Here is an 18,349-nt window from a genome sequence, read left to right on the forward strand (position 1 = left end):
ATATGTGAAATTATTATTCAAATTGCTGAATACTAGTACATAAAATAGAATTTAGAATTGTACAGCATATCTGTTGGTCTTATAGTAAGTTTTTTGGTTGTTCACAATTTTTTGCTTAAGTACAATTTGGAAAAAATAGTATGTTATTATAGATTTGTATTATATATTAATTAAAGAGTTGTCTATATCATGTTTATATTTTATTCAAACTGTATCAACCTCATGGATGTGACTTTCAGATGTTGAAGAAGGTGATAATGGTATAATAACTCCTGACAAATTTAGCTCACCTGGTAAATATATTTTGCCATTAGCCATCATTTTGGTGAAATGCAATATTTGAGCCCCTTTTCTGTCTATATTTTGAAAGTTTGACAAGATTGAACCCTCACACTTTAAAATATCCTAATTTGTCCCTGATAAAATTTATATTTAATATTGATTCCAATCTTGCTGTTTTAAGAAGATGACTCTGAAAAGTTTGAATTAATTGTAATATTGTTTAACCAGGAGAGCTACAGCTTTATATCAGTGACTACAATATTAAAAATGATAGATGAATTCACAAGTTGAGCAGTAAGGGCGGCATGCAAACTGTTCAACAAACTGGTTCCAGCTGAATCAATGATGGGAGCTTTGCCTTCATCTAATAATATATATCTCTCATACTAAGCAGATGTTGTAATGTTGCAAAGACCAGTATGTGCAATGGAATCATACTTGTCTAAAACTAATGATAACTTGAAAATAACGGTAATCATATTTTATGGCTCTTTTGTTTTCAAATGAGAAATACAAACTCATGCTAAATTATTTTTGTCCTATTCCCATTCTGCAAAGCAATCTTAGCAGTACAGTGATTGTAAGCCAATGTTAAAATATAAAGTTACAATCGCCTTATTGCTGAGATGGTTCTGTGGAATGGGGCATTAGAAGACAGAAGCATTATTTAGCTGATGAAACTGTAAATTTTAGAATAGTTTTCTTCAAATTGATTAAATACCACAAGGTTAATTTAGCTTGTGATTTCCATCACTTGTCAGTGATAAAGCTTTTTCAGATTTGGTCTGAATAACATTCAAGGTTGATATATGACATAAAAGTTTGATTCCATTCCACAGAATTAACATGCTATATCACATTCCGTTTCTCTCTATGCAGTGCCATTAACATGTCTTATTTCTCAATATCCGTCATATTCCATTACTATTTCAGATTTTGGTTTATAATATTCATACTTGTGTCGTATATCTTCCCCTCACATTCCAGTTATGTGCCCAATCCAAACTCCCATTTGTGGTACCATAACATATGCCTTTTTTAACCTTTCAATATTTTTCAGTTTTCAGTTGTACAATTTTACAATTTTAATTTTTCACTTGGTTTTCATGTGGTTTAATCACTGTGTTTTCATGTGCACATCACCCTTTATTTCAGTAAGAACTCACACTTTAGCAATGCTTTCACCTTTATTAAAAATCAGAATTCTTTTTTTGTTTTCTTCTACCGCTTTATTGTAAGAAACTATTATTTATCAAACAACATACCTACAACATATCCATGTTTATATATAATATTTTAATACTCTTGTGCAACTTAATTCACTGATTTCTTTGTCAAAGAGATTATTAATATTCTATATTGCCCTTGCAAGCTGCATCAAAAGGGGAAAAGATTGAAAAAAATCATTTTGGAAAATTTGCATGGGTTTCAACTAGGCTGCCATGTTAGTGCGTACCCATCACCCATATGCTTCTGTGATTCTCGGCATCCTCAGGGGCGGTGGGGTATCCTAGTGGTTTAGCATTCGCTTGTCATCCTGAAGACCCGGGTTCAATTCCCCACATGGGTACAATGTGTGAGGCCCATTTCTGGTGTCCCCCGCAGTGACATTGCTGGACCACATGGGTACAATAAGTGAAGCCCATTTCTGGTGTCCCCCGCCGTGATATTGCTGGAATATTGCTAAAAGCGGCGTAAAACCAAACTCAGGCAGTCAGACATTGCTGGAATATTGCTAAAAGCGGCATAAAACTAAACTCACTCACTCACTCACTCGGCATCCTCAGTTTTGATGCAGCTTGCCAATGATATCACTTCCCACACCAATAACACAAAGCTCCCAACATATTTTTGTTTTCTTTCAACTCTGAAAGGAGCGCTATGAAAGAGAAAGGTTCTCATACACTCGACGTGAAAAAGTGGAGCGGATAGAAGTATCAACTGAATATGCTGATCTAGACAAGGTTAAATCTAGACTAGGGCTACATGTTACATAGGCATTTAGAAATGTTGGCTTTTCATGTTTTTAGCCCAATTTTGGTGTGTGATCATATGATACGTGTGTTAGTGTTCTCTTTTCCTAGAGTGCTTGGCCTAGTTGAAGGGCATACCTCTCTTTGGTGTGTGGCCTTGTTACAATATGTGCACTATCGTTTTGGCCCAAACATTTTTTCTTTCAGGAAGCCCTCATTTATGAGGGTTTCAGGAAACCTTCATTTATGAGGGTATACAAGATTCTTGAGCTCATGCTTTGAAGGATGTGTTGTTATTCAGTTCTAAGATGTAAAAGATGATCTTTGTTCTATGTGATCAAAAGATCAACACTGGGTATAGCGATCAAAATTCCTTTCATGAGAATCATTTGTTTCTTCAACTTTCTGTGTGTGAGCGAAAGAATCTTTGTATCGCCATCCTTAGGATTTAATGATGCTGATGTCTAAAAGGATGTCCCCAACCCTCAATTTTGAGGATGCAGCAATAGCTTTTCCCTCATCACTGATGATCGTGACATTTTGAGGGATAATAGGGATGTAGTGTAGTAGATGCATTAGAACAGAAATATTTGTCATTTAGATCGTTTGTCTGTTTGTCTAAAATGTAAGCTTTTAGAAACAGCTAGAATCATCCTGTAGAGATTTTATAATTGATTCTTTTTCAGGATTTTGAAAAAAGTATTTGAAAACTATTTTTAAAAAGTATTGAAATAACATTTTTTGTGATATAATGTAAGTAATTGTGCTGTTCATCATTCTGAATTTATGTAATTTCATTTGAATAATTTGAAAATATTCCTATAATTTTAAAACAAACATTGCTGCCGCTGCTAAAAGATGCCCCTGCGCTTCTTGCATTTCAGGATAACTAGCTGAAGATCAGTCAAAATGAAATTTACTAACCCAGCTCGGAAGAGCACAAATATGCGTGATAATGAAGCGTAACCAGATTGTCTTGTTAATGTCAATAGCAGAAGGAATCGGCTCGCAGACAGTCAGTTGAGCTGGAGGCGCCCGTAAAGAAAGTTTCTGCTGAAAAGCTGGAAGCCCTCGAACAGCAGACGCGTAGGGCATCAATGCAAATGCGTAGGGCATCGTTAGCAGAATGTATTCCTGATTGGCCTACGCTGTCAAAGCGACACGTCATTAAAGAGGTATAAACATATCGACAAAATAATTAACATATTTAGATACTCAAAAACTAACAGTGTATTCATTTGGAGAAATTTCTACGATATATATATATATGTCAAGAAAGCTAACCTAACAACCCCTTTGCACCTATACACAAATTCACAGTCAAAGACTAACTGAAGTTGATGTTGTCGGCTGTATTTATTTCATACTATGCTGTCGATGTCACCAGCTTATTCCACTCTGCACATATAGACCCTACTAACATATCTGTACACTTACTCCTTCATCAGGCCATCAGCTTCATCACCAAGATGCAGCAAGAGATGAAGAGATGCTTGTATAATAATGAGTCTCCATTGCTTTTGTATGCTGGACATCGCACTCAAAGCATACAGAGTAAAGCAAAGTTCAGTCGAAGGCTTTGAGGATGAGATGGGTCAAGGGAAGTTCTCACAAGGTTGCAGAGTCGCGAAGTTCAAGGGGGAAGATTATATTAATGATAATGATAATAAGTATCCATTACTTTCATATGCTGGACTTCATGCTTAATGTATACTATGAAAAGGTAAATTTCAGTCAAAGGCTTTGAGGATGAGATGGTTCAAGGGAAATTCTCACAAGGTTCAAAATTGAAGGTCAAGGGGAAGATTGTTCAATTTATAGGCTGCAGTATAAGAGAAGGCTTCTTAACTTAAGGGTCAAGTTTAAATTTAGGCTCAAGAAATAGATTCTGAATGGGAAGATGGAGTTTAGGGTTGAAGAAGGTCACAAAAATATAATGGAGCTGTTTGAAAGTTGCACCGATTGACAAAACAGACATGGGTTGATGCACTGATGTACTGGAAACCAATGAAGTTTTTTTAAAATCAGAGAGCTTGATGAAAGCTGACCACTTGCCACTCTGCTTACTGTGCTCATACTTCTTCTGACAAAGTCTCATATATTCTGCAATTGTTTCTTTACCAAAGGACGACTAATTTTGTCTGTTTCTTTGGATCAGTAAGTATCGGAAACAGCATGCAATGATAACCATTCATAATTATCTGAATGAAGCTGCCAAGGTTTATGAAGTGCGTAAAGGTTGTTGCATGAACAGATTGAACTGTGCATGGATGAATATGTTTTTATGATATATATTGTGAAAAAATATGTGCACGAAGAGTTATTTCCCTTGAAGGAACAGGAAGTTGTTTTGTGTACAAGGTAAGCAGGATCAGAGATACCAACCTTGCTGAGTACACTGTACTTGTAATACTCCATGACATCAATAGTCTAAATACTCAAGGTACAGCAGCTCACCTTACTGAGTGGTTTAAAATTTTCACAATGTGCTAAGCCATCTAATTCATCTTGGAAATATAACTTCCGTATGATAAAAGTAGTTTTCAATGATATCATTTGATACTTTGAAAATTTTGATTGGAGAGGATATGAATCTGGAACAAGTTAATAATTTTTTAATTTAATGTTAAAACATGACTGCAAGTGTTTTGGACACTTGCTCACTTAATACCTTTAAAATATTGTATTCAACTTCTAATTGCCGTAGTTTGTGGTGTGTCCTTGGTGCAGGGTTGGTAACTCTGTGTCGCTCATGTTTGTATATGGAATATTTTACACGATTGAAATACTTTAGGAAAATGATTTTCAGTTTTAGAATGCATGTTGGTATATAGTTAGCTAGAACAAAGCTTTTTTATTGTAAACAATTACTTTCAGCTTCTATACCTTCTGGTTGTAGAAAGTATCGAATTCCTGATGCACAGAATGTTGTCCTCAAGCACATGATAAATGAAATATTGCAAAATCTAAAACAGTCGAATCTCATTAAGTAGAAACCATGTAATTAGAAAAAATGAAAAGGGAGATAAGATATGATGTTCATTGTTAATTGCATTGTATCATGGAAATTGATAAATATTTTATTGGTCCTTTGAGTCATTAATAATGGCAAGTTGATCACCAAACCAGATGCAGTTATTTTATGCAAATGCTGACTGTGGTTAATGTGAGTACCTAGCATCTCATCTCTTATACAAACAAACACAAAGACATGTCCCTTATGTAAATCATGATGATGATGATGAAGATGGTGATGATTTGGAGATTTGATATGGACTTTCCAACATAATGCGTATTTTTGTCATAAAGCGCACGTTAAATCTCCAAATCATCATCATCATCATATACATAAGGGACATGCCATGAGTTTGTGCATTATGTACATGAAAGACATCAGGGGTGGAAATAACTTTAAAATTGCTAGTGTACTCCGGAACAGTGGCACATGTAAAATCACTTGCCCTGATAATTATTCCACTATACCAGCCGTTTTCTCGTTGATTTAAACAACATAATTAACATTGGAAAGTCAACTGGACACCGGTACAGTGTGATATACAAATTTGCTTGCCCTACAGAAAAAAACACTTGACTCGGACGTCGGGCAATGGGTTATTTCCACCCCTGGACATGTCCCTCATGTACATGAATGACATGTCCCTTATGTACAATCTGATTTGTATCAGCTGCCTTTGGTGATAATCACTATCAGTGTGAGTCTCTTTGTAAATTGCTATTTCAAAAAGTTGTACACCCTTGTTTTAGATTACCCTTGGCTTGCAACTTATTGAGAGTCGACTGTCTCTTGTTTTTGTCATATCTAAAGAACCATAGCACAATCACAGTGATACCTTATTGGAGATTTCAGATATCAGTTTTAAATTAATTACATGTATTATTTTGAAATCACACTGATTAAATTAAACATCTTTTTTTCCCAAGATACAATGATATATATAGTGCTGAATTGTTAGGAATATCATGAATTAAATTCATCTGCTGTAATTTATATTCATAGTTTCTTAAATCTTAAATGTTAAATATTTGGCATCACCAGAACACCGTAAGACATGTTATGATTTAGAAAACAGCATTCATGTTAAATACCTCCTCAATATTATTAGTTGAATTCAATTTTAACACAATAAACAGTAAAAACCTATTTCCCTGACAACAGGAGCCAGACAAGTTCTTAAAGGAGCTGGATGATGTCAAGTGTATTGAAGGAAAGGACCGCATTACCTTTTCGTGCGAGTTCTGCAAACCAAATGCCCAGGTGCGATGGTTCAAGAACAAGATGGATATTTTCCATGGCCACAAATACCATTTGACAAATGACGATCATGAGTACAAGCTGGAGCTGTACAACGTGAAGCCAGAAGATGGTGGCAAGTACACATGTCAGTGTAACGACGTCACCACCTCAGGCTGGTTGTATGTGGAAGGTGAGAACTCTTACAAATATTTGTTGGTACTTCAAAGAACTAGTTGGAACAGTATTTCTCTAGTCATCAGCATTTGCAGCTAGTCCTGCCTAAATGAAGTAAAAATATTTTTAATTGTCAGTTTTATTCAGTTCAAATTTGTATTGAACTTGATGCATTGAGGTCTGAGTCGGAACCATAGCCCTTAGGAGCTAATTGTCGCCTAATTGAGGACTCACCACAGTTTAGTGGTCTTGGGCTAGCAGCCCAGAGTAAATTTTGAAAGTTGGTGAGGCTTTAACTATTGACAGGCAGCACATTTGTATTTGTCTTATTAAAATTGTCATTGATTTTGAGTGAAAATTGTTAGATTAAAATCACACAAAAATCCTTAAACTACAAAAGCAACACAGCAGAGTTTGGCACTATAATCCAGAAAAAAAATAGCGAAAAGAATTGGGTTGGATGTTTTTCATATTTTTCACCTTTGAATTTATCCCATCAGACACAAAAGACATTCATTACAGATTATGCTACACAAACTAACTCCAGAGGTACCGTCTGATCCTAGAATTTACACATTGCATGAGACTAAAATGTACCGGTACACAGTTTATGCCCAGTGGAATCTGTTTCAACAGACATGAAGACAAGTCTTCCTCTGGCATTAATGTTTTATATTTGCCTAAGTAAACACCCAATTAAACAAAGTGCAAAATGGTGATCAGAATATTAATGCTTTCTCTAAATCCAAGCATGTTACTAACAAAGGGAAATCAGTGTTCAGAGAGCTGCTTTCTGATTGGCTAATTGTGATGTGACCTTGACCTTGCAGCCAAGGAGCCTGAGTACTACTTCACTCAGAAGCTGCCACAGCACCATGAGATCACCAGGAAGAAGGCTGGCATGTTGGGAGTGCTTCATCTCTGACCCCAGGGCCAGGGTCAAGTGGTACAAGGGAGATGAAGCACTGGAGGTAACATTCTTGAATACCACTAAAAAATTTATGATGATAGTTTTGGTTGAAAAGGAATAATTCATTCAGATCACTTTCATAGTTTCAGTTTTATTGAAATATTTCTAAGTGCAGCATTAAACAGGACTGACTGACTGCCTGAGTTTGGTTTTACGCCACTTTTAGCAGTATTCCAGCAACATCACGGCGGGGGACACCAGAAATGGGCTTCACACATTGTGCCCATGTGGGGATTCGAACCCGGGTCTTCGGCGTGACGAGCCAACGCTTTAACCATTAGGCTACCCCACCGCCCCCATTAAACAGGAAACCATCAATATTTAAGATAGTGCAATATGTCCAATGAATGATGAAAACGATCACTATTATTGACATTTAAGGGCATTCAAAACCATTATTGTGAGTGCAGTTTCGCTGATTTTTTTGATTTGACAAAACTCTGATTTCATACCGATGAAATATTTGTAGCAAATTATGGCAACATCATAGTGGATATCTTTAAGCAATAATGATGAGAATGTGGTTCTCTTGTCCTGGTGATTTTCTGAAATAATGTCCAAATATGCAGGTAGCATCTCATCTACACAACAACACTTAAAGTTTGGTATGGCTGATTGGCATAAAATGTATTTTCATATGGAGTGGATCCCATGGAGCTGGGGCAATGTGTTAACAACAGAATATGAAAAGACAACAAAAAAAGTGTTGACAACAGAACACTTGACTTGAAGCATTTTCGTCTGTTGCCATGATCAATAGTGAATAGAATTTTTTTTCACTAAATTGGGATAAATGTAAAATTATACTATCCATTGAGTAAGGAGTTTTATGCCCTAAGTGCAATCTTGGCTGAGAATGCCATGTTTTTGTTTTGTTTGTTGTGTAATGCTGCACTCAGCAATATTCCAGCTATTTTACAGAGGTTTGAACCTGGACTAGACAATTCAGTGATAAGGTGAGGTGAAATTGGGTTCAACGTCGTACTTGAGAATATTTCGCTCATATGACGACGTGCATGCGCGTGTATGTGTATGTGCGGCTGTTTGTACTAGCGCAGACTGAAGCTGGTTTTATAGTGCCAGCCCACTGAGATACCATGCCGCAGTGAAGCATGAATACCCCACTCAGACACATTATACTGACTCCGAGCCGACCAGTCCTTGTTGTACCCATTAATGCCGAGCGCCAGGCAGGGACCAACAAGTACCATATTTTAACGTCTTTTGGTATGACGTGGTCGAGGATCGAACCCGCGACCTTCCACTCTCTGGGCGGACGCTCTAACCACTACACCAAGGAAGCAGTCTCTGAATTCATATTAGTGAGTGAGTCTAGTTTTACGCCACACTCAGCAATATTCCAGCTATTTTACAGAGGTTTGAACCTGGACTAGACAATTCAGTGATAAACATCATGAGCAATATCTACACAGTTGGGATACCAAGAATGGGCTTCACACATAACATCCATTTTGGAATTAAACCTGTGTCTTTGTCATGACAGGCTAACACTTTAACCGCTACACCTCCCCTGAAATTTCAAAACAGTTAAAGACGATGAACTTACAAATATGTTTAATAATGAATTGTATACATAATATATCCTCTTTGATTTACACCTGATCATGTCATAGTTTTAATACATTAATCATTTTATTATGTACATATACAACCATGACTAATTTGCCTATTTATTTACATTTATTAACATGATATTTACATATTTACTATTCAGATAAAGGTAAGTACAATGTGAATATCTAGATGTCTAACCTCACACTGTTCACAATTTTATACACATGAACATGTTTTTCATTCACGTTTCTTACTCATTTTTCTGTTCACCATCAAAGACTTGCAGTTGTTTCAACACAACACAGAATCTGTCACTGGTCATCTGTTTGGAAAGGTTATTGGAATCAAGCATTCAATAATATTTTATCTTTTATATTTCTTGAAATACAGCAATTAAAGGATTTGACACAAAATTCAAATTCAAAATGCTTTTATCGTTTTATCAATTCTGAACTCAGTGTTAAAAAAACGGATATTGGTTTCGTCAAGTACTACAACATTTTTGTCTTATATATTTGTTGTGGAATTTGGATGGTTCATTAAGATTGTTTTCATTCTAGTAGTATATTTTGACTGACAATAGCCTTTCCATTGAAGACCTCAACAATATGTTGTTTGTAATCCAGAACACTTCCTTGGGCAAGTAGGATTCATTCACATATTAACCCAGTTCACATCTTGCACATGTCACAAAGATGTGTTGTTCCATCATTTCTGCAAACCTTGCACAATTTGATATTCCCAGATTAACTATTGGGTGAATGAGTGAGAGAAACAAGCTGTTTTCTGCACCACTGTTTGCAATATCCCAGTGATATCCTACAGGATTATACAATGGTGTTAATGCATTGTAGCCATCACACAAGAGTCATTTTGTGAATGGTGAATGTTTTAACTTAATTATGCCAACTGAATTAGGAAAGGAGGTAAGATCAAGATCCACTGCCTGTTCCCCACATGCACAAATACAGATACAGTCACTTTAGTTTTTCTTCATGGCTTGACTTGGATGTTGTGAAATGATTCCTGGCAGTGCACAGTTTATGGACAATGTTTTCCACACATCTGATATTGTCATTACCTCTTTAGGATCAATAGTTGACGTTTATGATCCTTCAATTTGTCTGATTATGTTTCCATCTGATTTTGATTCCATCCCTGATTTTGATTCAAACAGAATCAAGGCACAATGTTTCAGGAGACTCTTCAAGATTATGTGAGAGATGTGATGGTGTTTTTCTCCAAGATTGGTTCAAGCATTGACCATTAGTTTCCTTAAGTGGTAGATTTCTTCCTGACTGCGAGGAGCCATCAACTTTTTGTTTCTCCTCTTGTCAAAGCTGTTGAACCATCTTGGCTGCCCATGAGCTCTTCTCTTCAACCTCTTCCTCTCATAGTCATCTGCTGACCCATGACCTTTATGCTTCCTGGCATGTTTATTCTTCTGTTTGACTGATTCATAAGATGGAAAGAGCTTGGCAGGATAGGAGAAAGATCTTCCCTTAAGTCTGTCAAATAACCTTTCCTTCTCATTGAACATCTTCATGACAGGATCCGACTCTGCTTTCTCTGGCTTGTATGGATAAGTCTGTTCAAAATCTTCCTTCCTCCTGTGCATCTGTCTTATGTCATCCTGCAGATCTTCATAATCCTCAACCTGTCGCGGTTGCAAGGCTGCAGAAGGATCAACAAAATGGTACCCTCTAGGAGCTCCAGCTCTTCTTCCTCCATGAGCAAATGTGGGACTGCTTCGACCAGTGTAGTACCATTGGAGGAATGTACCCACAGAAGCTAGGGCTCCTGAAGGAAGAGCCATCTCTTTCCACAGAAGCTGCTTAATGTCTCTAGCTTTCGGCTTGGGAGGTACCTTTACCTTAAGAAGGTAGTTGTCGTACAGGATGAAGAAGACATCACAGTACAGCCTCGGCCTGAGGAACAGAGAGGATTTGATTCCTATCCTGGTATCGAACACAGCCAGCTCATCTCCCTCATCAAACTCCTCACCAGCTAATGTTAGTTTGTAGTTTGAGAGAGACAGCCCTGACTTCATCTCTACTCGTTTCTTAAAGGCTGCCACTGTTTCCTGAGCATACGCATGCATCTTGTAGATGACATTCTGGGTTGTATGGATGAACACTGGATACTGAGTCAGTTTGAGGTTGACGTGAGTCCTGAGATCCTCCACAGCTGTGACTATTCTTTCTCTGTTTGAAAGTTTATAGTCACCCAAGTACATATCATACACAGAAGCATTCGGGACACCGAGTTGTTCCAAGATGGCTTTCACTGATCGTACAGATCTCTTGGATGAAACTTTTAGGATCTCGGTCACATCATCACCCAGTTTGAATTTCAATGAGACTCCATACAAAACGTCCGGGTCAGCATTTGACAGACTTAAATCCATAGTGATAGCAGGTGTCCTGTATGTTTGTTTCTTAAGTGTTTCAGAAAAGTCCACCTCTTTGCCGCCTCTGAAGATGCGGATCAGATTCACGGATACTCCAATGATTCCATGCAGTTTTAGAGCAACTGTAGACCATCGGTCAAACTGGGACACTTTGACTGTGTGAACTTTGCCTGCATCATCAGTAATTGGCATTTTCTGAACACTCAGTTTGTGGTACAGGCCAATGGTTGATAGTTTCAGCGTATCATTGTCATCTACTCGGTAGTATCCGAGGCAAGTGCTCCAGTTGACTACCTTCCGCTTGTGGTATAATACTAGAGTGTGTTTGGGTAGATACAGGTCAAATAGGGCCATGATGTCCGGTGTGTTCTTGGTCACTGTTCGTCGTAACACTGTCCAAATAACATTCATTCCAGTCATACACGGGTCCAGATACAAATGGTATGTGCTGCCCCAGAAAGTCTCAACATGGACTAACATATCATACAGTATATGCACCATGACAAAGATAGTTGAACTCTTTCCTATCCTATAGTTGAAAAGGTATTGCCTGTTTTCTAATGGCTGATCCTTGAACAATAAATCAAGTCTCTCCATGGCTAAGCCCCTTTCCTGTTGGAGTCGAAACTTCAACTGAAGAACTGTCATAAATAATTCGACCTCCATCTCAAATTTCATGTTCAGCTGTTTGATTTCAATATTGACCTTCACCAACTCTTTTGGCATAATCAAGATGGCTGCCCCAGATTCCACCTTGTAGAACTGGGAGATGTCCATGGGATGGTTGGTTCCGGGTTTCAGCATCATCAACTTATGGATCCTTTGGTCGTACTGAAGAGTCTCCTTGGTCAGTCGTAGAATTGTTGACAGGTCATCACTGATGACCGGTGTGTACAGGTTGAGGGTATCTGGGTCTTTGTATGACCACATGACCAACTGCTGACCCAGTACACCATCAAGGTCAAGGCCGTCCAACAATGAACTGTGGTACAGCCCGTCATCACTGTCATCATCTCTTTGTATTGCTTCCAGTTTCCTTTGTCTCTCTCTCCTCTTCTGTAACAAGTAGATTCATTGTTAACACAAGATGTCTAAATAATTGACTAATTGAAGAAACAGAAAATGAGAAGGGTTTCTTTGCAATACAATTAACTCAGTTTCACTTTTTAATTTTTAAGCATTTTTTACCTGTCAGTTATTCTTTTGTTGGAAATTAAACAAAGATTGAAACACTTGATATGGTCTACAGATTAAAGTGTAAATAAAAAAAAATCACTGATATGCAGTTTCGTATAGGACCCAAGTGTTAACAATTTATCTTATACATTACAAAGTATGAGTAATTTTGTATGCAGACCACAGAATATTATTGTACACAACCCAGTACAGAATTAAATACAACCCAAATAATGAGTCTTAACTTTCTGAGAAAAATATGAATTTTGTTTTAAACCAAATCAAACTTTCAAAGTGACTTACCCTCTCTTTCACCCTCCTTCCCCGTGGGTCTCGGAGCTCCAGTGGATTGTCATGATATATTCCGTACATTCTTGTTCAATCACAGCTGATTTCAGCTCAATGTCTTTCTTTCTAAATCCATAAAATGAAATCTTTTGAGATTATTCCATATCCTCACAACTGACACTCACTTTCTCAATGAAATGATTTGAGAAATTGTCGTATGACAAGAAAGTGACTAGCTGTCGGCCATGTTTGCCTGTGTTGCTAATACAAACAGTGAGGTAGGGCCTGGCCGCACTTAAACTGGGTAGACACAAACATATACCAGCTCCTCACAGTCACCTAGCTGTCATTTCACCAGTGTGACGCTTCACTGCACCGATCACTTTATCTTGATTTCAATACCAATAACGGAAAGCAAGCACACGTTTCAATGGCCTATTGACTTGGGGAGAATTGACACTGACGTAGGCTCACAAGTATTTGCTTTGTTGGCGTTGCAATGAAAAGGTCATATGATCTTGTATATTAATGTACAAGCATTACTGCAACACAACGTGAATATATCTCCATTGGCTCGTCAGTGTGAGAGAAATATAGCTATTATCTTGTATAAGCCTATAGTGTGTAGTATGTTTAAGCTGTAAGATACACTGATCATTCATAGAGAAAGTCACATTAAAAATATAGGCAGCCATCGATAAAGGTTGCAATACTAACTATTTATATCAAATATTGCATTTATATCAATAATAAATTATTTATTATTCATATTTGTTAAAATAATATTGATGATTCATTTTCAAATTTTGACGATATATGTTACATGTTGATTATTATTAGTGTTTTTTAAATGAAAGTTTATGAAACTATTCATTGTACTGATTTTCTGAGTCAGTCATTCAGTCAATGATTATTATTGATTATTTTTGATCCACTGATAAATATATCTTTGCTAATAAATATGATTGAAAATGGCCTGATGTAGCTATACAGGTAGAAAATGGTGAGATTATTGCACTTATGATCCTTTATCAATCTGAAGTTTTAACTGAAAATGTTCTGAAATTATATTTAAAAATTCAATTATTTAACTAGAAAAACAAAGAATCAAAGAAATTGCTAAAAAAATATTTTACAAAATTAGGAATACATTTGAATACATTATGAAAATTACTGTGTATATGTTGAAACCAAGTTTATGTTCTATCTATAAGTTAATCTTCATAATTCACAAAAAATCAACATCAAAACCCATAATCATTGTCTTTCATATGTTGTGTTTAAGTAATTCATCTCAAGTAAAACTACAAGTTCCCACAACCATATGTCATCCTGTATTTAATATGTAACATGTTTGTTTTTCAGTACACCCCTGGTATCTACGAGATCCAGAGGCGAGAAAACAGATGTATTCTCAAGTTCCCAGATGCTCAGTCCGACTTGGAGGGAGAGTACACTTGCCGTTGTGGAGACGCTATCACTAGCTGCGATCTCTATGTGGAAGGTAAACTCTCATTGAGAAAGGCATCCTCAATTGTTTCCACTCTCTTAAAAAAACATCCATTTTTTTATTATGGGGCCAAGACTCAGGAACACATGAATTGACTTAGACCAGATCAGACTAAAAGACAATTATGATTTTGCTTTTGGATAGACTTATTTGATTTTTGTATTTACTAATTTTTGACGCATAATTCAGGTTAGTGATTCAAAGTAAATAAAATTATAATTTGAAAAGTGACTGAAAGTCAATAATGAAATGTCTTTCCGATAGACTTATTTGTATTTTGATTTACCAATTTTTGTCCCAAACTTCAGGTAGTGGTTCAAAACAAATAAAATTACAATTTAAAATATGAAATATTGTCCTCTTAATTAGAAATAGGTAGAAGAAATTTCTGTTTTAAAGTTTTAAAGAAAAGTTTTGATATTTAGTTTTTATTGATAGTAAGAGTGAATGAGTTCTAATATTTGACATTTTTCTGATAGGAATAAAACCCCAATATTTTGTATTAATGTTTTTCATTCCAATTTGTATTTTTGGAGTCAGTAGATTAGGAATGTATGTTCAATATGTAAATATCTGAAATATGTAAATATTAATATGATCATCGTATCAGAACCTGAGTGGGAGTTCATGAAGAAGCTGGAGGATGTAGAGGCTGTTGAACGTGAAAAGGCCATCTTCACATGCGATGTCAGCGACCCAGAGGCTGAAGTCAGCTGGTTCAAGGATGAGAAGGTAAGAGTTATCCCCCTTTCTCGCAAGGACATCTTTAATTACTTCAATAGGTTTCTTTGAGGTGCAAGGTCAGTTTTATTGTTTTCGTAAGATCTTTTCTGAGCCCATGGACCCTAACTCCCTCATGTGCTCCAGTGTAAATGCTAAACCTCAACACAGCAATATTTCATTCACTTCACAAATGAATATGCTCCATGTTTTAACAGCAATATAGCCATTGTCAACAGGTTGGTTACTGGAGGTCCAACTCTATCCTGCTCTGAATTGTAAATGGGATTTTAAATATTTTAAAATAATACGGAAATTTAAATCTCACCTTGCACCTTTAATAATTTTCTACATGCAATTATAACCTGTCATCGATATTATTGAAACCTATCTGTGATATTTCATGATTATTTAATGTCACATCCTGCTGACATACACCAGACTCCTGGGCCTAGATTTTCGAAGCTTTCTTAGCGCTAAGATAGTCGTAAGTGCCATACATTAACATTAACTTATGACTATCTTAGCGCTAAGAGAGCTTTGAAAATCTAGGCCCTGGTACTGAACCCTGAAGTAATATCTAACAAATAACACACCATGTAAAATTCAAAGTACTAAATCCTGTTCACTTGTATTAAAATATTAACACATATTGTAACGTAACACATAATTGTCTGCATTATTTATGTTAAATTTGGATTTTTCATTTGAACTGAGTTATAATGTAGTGATTGTTGTACTTATTGTTTTATATTGTTGTGTTTGTTGTTGTACTAATTTTGTATTGTTGACTTAACGCCTAACAGACAGAGACTGGTGAAATTGTTACCATCAAGCTTAACACCGAGGAGGTATACCTGTAGTAACTTAGCTAAATTGTTTCAACTGAATAGTATAGTCTTTCCCACCTACTAGCACCCCATAACATTATCTCATACTCCCTATATCATACATTGTTACATTTTGTACATAGCACCCTGTAGCACCCCATAATATCATCTCATAATATCTATACAATACTTTGTTACATCTTGTATATAGCACCCTATACCACATACTAGGGCTGGCTATCTGAGGTGAGGTGAGGTGAAATTGGGTTTTACGTCGTGCTTGAGAATATTTCGCTCATATGACGACATGCATGCGTGTGTATGTGTATGTGCGGCTGCTTGTACTAGCCCAGACTTAAGCTGGTTTTATAGTGCTAGCCCACTGAGATACCATGCCGCTGTGAAGCATGAATACCCCCTTAGACACATTATACTGACTCCGAGCCAACCAGTCCTTGTTGTACCCATTAATGCCAAGCGCCAGGCAAGGACCAACAAGTACCATATTTTAACGTCTTTTGGTATGACGCAGTCGGGGATCGAACCCGCGACCTTCCGCTCTCCGGGCTGGCTATCTGAAGCTCACAGAGATCGAAAAGTATTATCTAAGTATCTATCGATTATTCTAAAGTGCCAGAGAAGTAAATTTGATAAAAACAGGAAAATATTCCCAAAGAAATCAAGATATTTTACACCATGGGTTAGTGATATGTTTATATATATTCATGAGTTACCGATACCAACGAGCACAAGCATCCTGAACACACCGCAGAAGCAGCCTTTGAATAATATAAGATATAATGTGTGCACATTAAATCTTTATTTCATCTCAACAGTTTAAGTATGATATTATCATTGAAACAATTTCATGTTGATAATTGTTGCTAATTCTTTTCCATGGACCATATTTCTGATTATCAAACCCTTTAGCCAGCCATGTCATATTCTCATCTCCATTATTACAACTTGTACCCTTTTTTTATTATACAGTAATGTTGATGTCATAGTCATGGTGAAATCTCAGATACTATACCCAGAGACCATATAATACCCAAGAAAACTAAATCGTCTTGGGTAACCATGACATTATTTGTTTTAGATATGTCAATTTTTTTCTGAAGCTTTAAATACAGGTAATCAGTTTACTGAGATTCCACTATGACTTCACTATAGTATCAGTTCCTTTAGTCCTTCATTTTCCTTTCCTTTTCCTATCACCATTAGTGGTATGCACTATTTGTAACTCTCCCCTATGTATGAGGATTACCTCCCTTTCCTAGTATCATTCATGGTGGTTCAATAAATGTGTGTTGATACATTAAAGTTTGCCGAAAGAAAACTTAATATTTATGAACTAAAATACACATGTGAAATCCTAGAAAAGGAGTTCTCTCCCTTTTGAAATTCATATTTTGAAAAACAAATTTACAATTTGAAAAAGACAAAAATTATGCTCTTTGTGGCCCTAATGTTGCCACAAGATCATAAATTGGCACTTGTAAGCCTGTGTATATTATGTAGGTCTAATTTCCCAAGTACAGTTTAATTCTTACTGCATGTCAGTTTCTATATAATTCTTAACTTTAAAATTATGTTTCAGTTTCATATGTTCAGTTTTAATGACATTAACACAATCATTAATAAAGATTTACTTAATCTAACAGTACACTGCACGTTTCAGTTCTCTACTGTAAATTAACCAATCAATGATGCTGAAAAATTGAAGGTAGGTGTTTTACATACCTTTAACTTAGAGCTGACATTGACTTTTTTAATTTGACCTTCAGGAACTTAAAGCAGGTGGTAAATTCCTGTTTGAGAAGGATGGCTTGAAGCGCCGTCTGGTTGTGAAGAACTGCAGTATCAAGGACGATGCCAAATACAGCTGTCATATGCTCAACCAGTCCACATCAGCTGATCTGTTTGTGTCTCGTAAGTGATTGTTTTAAGTGCTGTAAAGGATAATTGTACAATGCGCAATGTTGTTCAGTGCTCACATCATTGACGACTAGATTTTATTGTTCAGGTTTGATGAGAGAGCTTCACAGCACCATCCTGGGCAAGAATCATACTTTAGAGAAAATTCTGTCCTCTTCCTTTTTGTCTTTTTTTCTTTGTTTGTTTGTTTTTGTCAAAATGTCATTGCAACTCATTGCATATAGTACTTCCCCTTTCCTGCAAGATCA

The 18,349-nt window shown here is 36.4% G+C and overlaps 2 protein-coding genes across 2 annotated transcripts in view; one reads left to right on the forward strand and one right to left on the reverse strand.

Moving 5' to 3' along the window:
• LOC124269101 (twitchin-like) overlaps positions 1-18,349 on the forward strand; it is a 164,493-nt gene that overhangs the window by 80,072 nt on the left and 66,072 nt on the right. Inside the window, 7 exon segments of the mRNA XM_046704118.1 lie at positions 3,248-3,430; positions 6,433-6,700; positions 7,515-7,591; positions 7,593-7,655; positions 14,469-14,607; positions 15,224-15,345; positions 17,951-18,095. Coding sequence (XP_046560074.1) covers positions 3,248-3,430; positions 6,433-6,700; positions 7,515-7,591; positions 7,593-7,655; positions 14,469-14,607; positions 15,224-15,345; positions 17,951-18,095 — 997 coding nt within the window.
• On the reverse strand, positions 9,402-13,311 carry LOC124269082. Its single transcript, XM_046704094.1, has 2 exons — positions 13,119-13,311; positions 9,402-12,695 (listed from the first exon to the last, which is right to left on the reverse strand). Exons 1-2 carry the CDS (start codon positions 13,185-13,187, stop codon positions 10,482-10,484), a joined length of 2,283 nt encoding a protein of 760 aa, XP_046560050.1. The 5' UTR covers positions 13,188-13,311; the 3' UTR covers positions 9,402-10,481.

The sequence above is a fragment of the Haliotis rubra genome, unplaced genomic scaffold (assembly GCF_003918875.1).
Source record: "Haliotis rubra isolate DU_JTF1 unplaced genomic scaffold, ASM391887v1 Scf142, whole genome shotgun sequence".
Lineage (NCBI taxonomy): Eukaryota > Metazoa > Mollusca > Gastropoda > Lepetellida > Haliotidae > Haliotis > Haliotis rubra.